The 5,117-nt window shown below is 45.3% G+C and overlaps 1 protein-coding gene across 2 annotated transcripts in view; it reads left to right on the top strand.

Moving 5' to 3' along the window:
• Positions 1 to 3,821: 3,821 nt before the first annotated feature.
• spen (spen family transcriptional repressor) overlaps positions 3,822 to 5,117 on the top strand; it is a 53,298-nt gene continuing 52,002 nt past the window's right edge. For both annotated transcript variants that reach the window (XM_024261066.2, XM_024261065.2), the window contains exon 1: positions 3,822 to 4,376. In XM_024261066.2, coding sequence (XP_024116834.1) covers positions 4,294 to 4,376 — 83 coding nt within the window. In that variant the 5' untranslated portion in view covers positions 3,822 to 4,293. The remainder of the gene's footprint in view (positions 4,377 to 5,117) is intronic.

Here is a 5,117-nt window from a genome sequence, read left to right as displayed (position 1 = left end):
TTTTTTTCGGTTACAATGTCTTTTTTTAAGTTTTCAATCTGTTTTTTGTTTACTTTAAGCTGATCCTGATTTGACCCAATACCAGTGTTTCTTCCATCACAGTCTGAATATTGACGGCTAATGGGTTAATCTGTGGTACAATTTGTTAACACAATGCAGACAACACCAGATGAACATTTCAGGATTTATTGAAATGATCAGAACATTGTATTTTGTTCTGATCAGCACTGGCTGTGAATGTTTCTTTCCCCTTTGAAGCATCATCGATCTCCGCATCAAAAATTCTCTTCACTTTCATGTGTATCATTTTCCTGATACATGCCCACCTTTCAGCCTTTGCTCAATAATCCACGTTCAAACCAGTTCTTCTGATATTGCTTGTTTCTTTTGTACCTCCACCAGAAAGTGTTTGCTTGCTTTTGTGCAGCGTCTTATATGGTGCAGATTCTTCACCAAGATGTTTTTTGCGTTTGCCACTACACAAAGTTTAAACGCAAAACCGAATAAGCCTTTCTTGATCATCACAACACAACCATGACTAGGGCTGTAGATCGTTACTTCAAACGCGATCATGCGATTCACAAATCAGGCTCAACAATTCACGAGTCGAAGCATAATTTTTACTTTTTGAAATAATATTTGTTGCTATGTGTATGCTTTTTTTACTGGATGTATGAAAACTGCATTTATTTGTATTAAATCACCATCATTTATACCTTTAATCAGAATGAGCAAAGCTAATAAAAACACAAAGATTTAGATAGAAAGAGATGGTGTTTGTTATTTTAAACAAGTTTTTTTTTTTTTTTTGGTCAACCTTCTGGTTAAGTTCAGCAATAAAATATAAACAACATAAAAAGGATAACAATCACTGTTGTTTTGGATCAATTAACACCAAAACCTGCAAATGTTCTCCACAGTTTTCTATCCTCAACAATCTTCAACATTTTATGTTCTAAGCGTTACATATTGGTGCAGAGCTTGTATGAAAAAAGTTGCTTTTTTCCGTGACAGAATCAGCTGATTCACGTTGATTACATCTGCACTTCAGCTGTGCAGAGCTGCATTTCAGCGTGGGGCTGCATTTCTCCCCTTCAGAATACCCTTGAGTTACGTTAATTGCACCAACTGTTGAAGAGTTACCATGACCAAAAGAATAAAAGATAATCTGTTTATTTGAACTTATGTCAGTGAGCGGAACTTCAGTCTCATTTTTGGAACAGAAAAAAAGCTCTCGCTAGTTTTACTTTGAAAACAGGAAGCTTCACTGACACTTTATTTAGAGGATTTACTTACTTCTGGTGACAGTGGTGCTGCTGATTTGACTTTGTTTAAATTTATCCAACAATATTCTGGAATTCAGAGCAATTTGATGCACGGCCAGGTCACTATTGGAAGATACAGAATACAGTTGTTGTTGTTCACCTTATCCCAACAGGTGTCGCCACAGCGAAACAGCTGTCACTGCTTCCTGACACAACCCTATATTTGCAAGGCACACCGCCAAGGGTCTTGCCTAAGGACTCACACTGTATTTAGCTCAATACATGGGAATTGTTGCAGAAAACCAAGGCTTTCTGCGTGGCAGTCCAACACCCACCCCACTGAGCCATCCAGCCGCCGATTGAAAGATATTTATATTTTGCATTAAAATGGAAGTTTTATGAGTCTCGTTGGCTCTGCAGAGAAGTGTGTGTGTGTCTGTCAGCTGTAGAGCAGATTCTTCTTGAAAGGGGCTGTTCTTACTTGTGACATCAGCTCGTGAGGACCCGCCCGTTTCCGTGGGTATGGAAGGGGCTGGTGCTCAGAATGCAGGTTTTTAAAGGATTACTCAGAAATGCATGAACAGATCAAAATACCGCTTTGCGGTTGTTATATTGAGGATTGAACAGTTTAATACACTTAAAATATCAAAAAGGTAATTTTGCATGGTAAAGACCCTTTAACTTTATTTATTTAATGTCTAAGTTTCTGTAACCAAGTCCTCTGAATTTCGGTCCAACATCACCAGTTTCTGTTATTTGGAGTCTGTTATATTTAGTTCTCACTGCAAAAAATTTGGATTTTTATCCACCATTTTGTTAAAAAATGTCTCAATGTTGGACTTTCAATCAAAATGTGAAGTAATAATTAAAGGCTGACCAGTGCCAGATCAACACATCTTCATAGAGAATGAGAGACCTCTGAGGAGACTTGTACGCTGGGTGGGACTGATAGCTGAGGGGTGGGGGACAGACACCAGAGGTAAAGACCTGACATTTAGAGGGTGGAATGTACCCAACAACCTGGCACTGAAAATCTCCAAGACTAAGGAACTCATCCTGAACTTCCCATGGAACAGATGAGCCCCCAGCCCCCACCCTACATTGCACATTAACAGCAAACAGGTGTTCCAAATTCTCAGAGTCCACATCTCTGCAGATCTCTACAGTCAACAGCTCTGCTCTACTTATAAAAGCTCAGCAGCCGCTGCGCTTCCTGAGGACGCTCCACCAAGACCTGCTATCGACCTTCTACTGTTCCACCATCGAGAGGATGCTGACCCATGCCGCGTCAGTTTGACTGACAGGAAGAGACCGCAGAGGGTGACCAACACTGCACAGAAAACCGTCATTTGGCCTCTCCCTACAAGAACCTCCTATACATCCAGCTGCCTCACAGAGCTGAAAACATGAAGGACAACACTCAGTGTTTCCACCTTTTCAGTCTGCTGCCTTCTAAGGCTACAGAGCAGTAACTGCCATGACAAACAGACACAGGGACTGCTGCTTTTAACTGTGACTGGACTGAAATAACTGGACTGAACAAACCCTCCTCCTGTGTTCCATATAGGAAGTACCACTGGGTTGCAAGAAGGCCAAAGTCCCATTGACTTCCATTGGGAAACAGACAGTTATTACACGTGCAGTGCTCTGCACCGGCGTCACCCAAATGCTCCTTTTAGCTGGACTAAAAGGAAAAAATGTAAGTAAATCCCAAAGGACCGCTGACAGAATCAAATGTTGGAATGGTTCTCCCTCAAAGACTTCAACAATGACTTGTACAATTCTCCGGTGTTATTAAAGTAGAAGCTGTTTACGCGGTCTCGTGGTAGAGGCGTGGAAAGAGGCGGACACTCTCAATAAACTCACTCCTGATTGGTGACAGTATAGATTCATGACTCAGTTATGACTCAGAGATTTAGACCAATCGCTGAAGATGGGTTGCAGACATTTGCAATATGGCGATAGCTGTTTCAGGAAGTGACGGTGAAAACGGTGGCCTACTTTCACGAGGAGAGGAAGTAATGCATTTCCAATGGGGGACCTCATAGCTCGAGAAGTCCAGTTTTATTAGACTGTCTATGATTTTACGCCACCCAAGATTCTTTAACACAATCTTTTAAACTGTTATGTTTTTCTATTCATTTGTATTTATTGACCACCCAGAAAACTGTTCCTGATAACGATACCAAAGGCTTTCTATTCCATTTTATTCTATTCTATTCACTGAGAAGGAGAGAATTCTGTGCTTGTGCGTGTCTGTGTGTTGTTGGTCAACGTGTGGTCAACTTGTGTGTTGTCGCCTTCATGTTTGCTTTGTTGGTCTAACATGAAGCCGCCATGAACAGATTATTGATCTGAGCCTCAGTCTGTGACGTCAGTGGATATGGGTTCATATGTGTGTAAATCTGACTGAGTGCATCGCTGGTCCCGACACACACCAAAGCAAACACACACAAGTATGTACACACATACGGAAACATGAATGCTTCATGCTCCTGGTTCTCGGCCGGTGGGGGTCTTCTGGTGAATTTGGTTCGGGTCTGTACGGGGGTCTGCAAACAGCCTGACAGCTAACGGCTCATATATCAAGCCTCCATCACTCAATCAGGGGGTTTCTCACGCATGAGCGTGGGTGGAGGGCTATCTCAGCGGGGAGAAAAAGAGCAGTTCACACACAAAGCCACGCCTGCGCGTTGCGCCTCTCATTAAGCGTGGCTGCTGCATCTGTTTAGGAAGCCGCACGCTTTCTTTCGACACCAAAGGTCGCATGGAGTCAGGGACGCGCCTAGTCACGGGAACATAGGAGAGCGCGTTCACGACTAGCTACTGGACCGCGCTTCAACAGTGAAGAGGACCGAGCGGCGTGCGGGATTCAAGCTCCTGATTTACGCCGGGTCACCCCTGGCACCGATGGTCCGCGTCCAGGACCCGGTTCGCTTGTGTGGCGTCACTGCAGACGAACGGTAGACTTCAGCCCGCAGAGGAACCGACGGCGCTACCGCATGAGCGGGAAGCGGGAGTGCACAGCATGGTCCGGGAAACCAGACATTTATGGGTGGGAAATTTACCCGAAAATGTGCGAGAGGACAAAATCATTGAGCACTTCAAGCGGTGAGTATGACGCGCGTGCGTGTGAGCGCGCATCTCTGTGTCACCGTTGGTGAAGTCGGGATGGAGGTTCCGCTGCTGTCAGAGCTCCGCCGTGAGCGCGTGGAGAGCAGGAGTCTTCCAAACATCTGCTGTTTCCATGGCGCTGCGTCCTGCCGCTACGCCTCAGCCTCGAACCCTGCCTCTGCTTCCCATCATCATCCCCATCAGCAGAAGGAACGCAGCAGCCTCATCGGGATGCCCTGCCGCGCACTTAACATGTCAACAAACCTTGACGCGTGGCCATGCACGCCGCAGTGGTCGCGCTGCGGATCAAGTGGAGGCCGATTCTCTGCGCAGACGGTTCGGTTTGGACGAGACTGCAAACCGCAGCTGCTGTCCCGCACGAGCCGCAGGGCGGCGGGGGCTATGTCTCACATGCAGCCCCCGCGTTGGGCCACACTTTAGTACATATCTCTTCCGCTTGTCTGCTCTGCTGAGCCAACGCTCCATTTATTGACATTTGGCCCTTTGTTTTCGGACCAAAGGACCGAAGAAAAACATGTGCACGTGCGCGTGCGGCTGCTTTAAATCAGAAATAGGAGCGAAAATTCCAACGCGCAGTGAACGGTCCAGGGTTGTAGCTAAAGGCGAAGCGGCGTCTGTGGCAAACATCTGTGAGAACGGGTGCTGCTTTTATGGTCCCACGTTTTTTGTGGACTTTTCATTTTGACTGAAGCCCAAAAAGATGTTTTTGCACATATG

This window comes from Oryzias melastigma, linkage group LG10 (assembly GCF_002922805.2).
Source record: "Oryzias melastigma strain HK-1 linkage group LG10, ASM292280v2, whole genome shotgun sequence".
Classification (NCBI taxonomy): domain Eukaryota; kingdom Metazoa; phylum Chordata; class Actinopteri; order Beloniformes; family Adrianichthyidae; genus Oryzias; species Oryzias melastigma.
The sequence above is the reverse complement of the archived record's forward strand: the minus strand, read 5'-3'. Positions and strand labels throughout refer to the sequence as shown.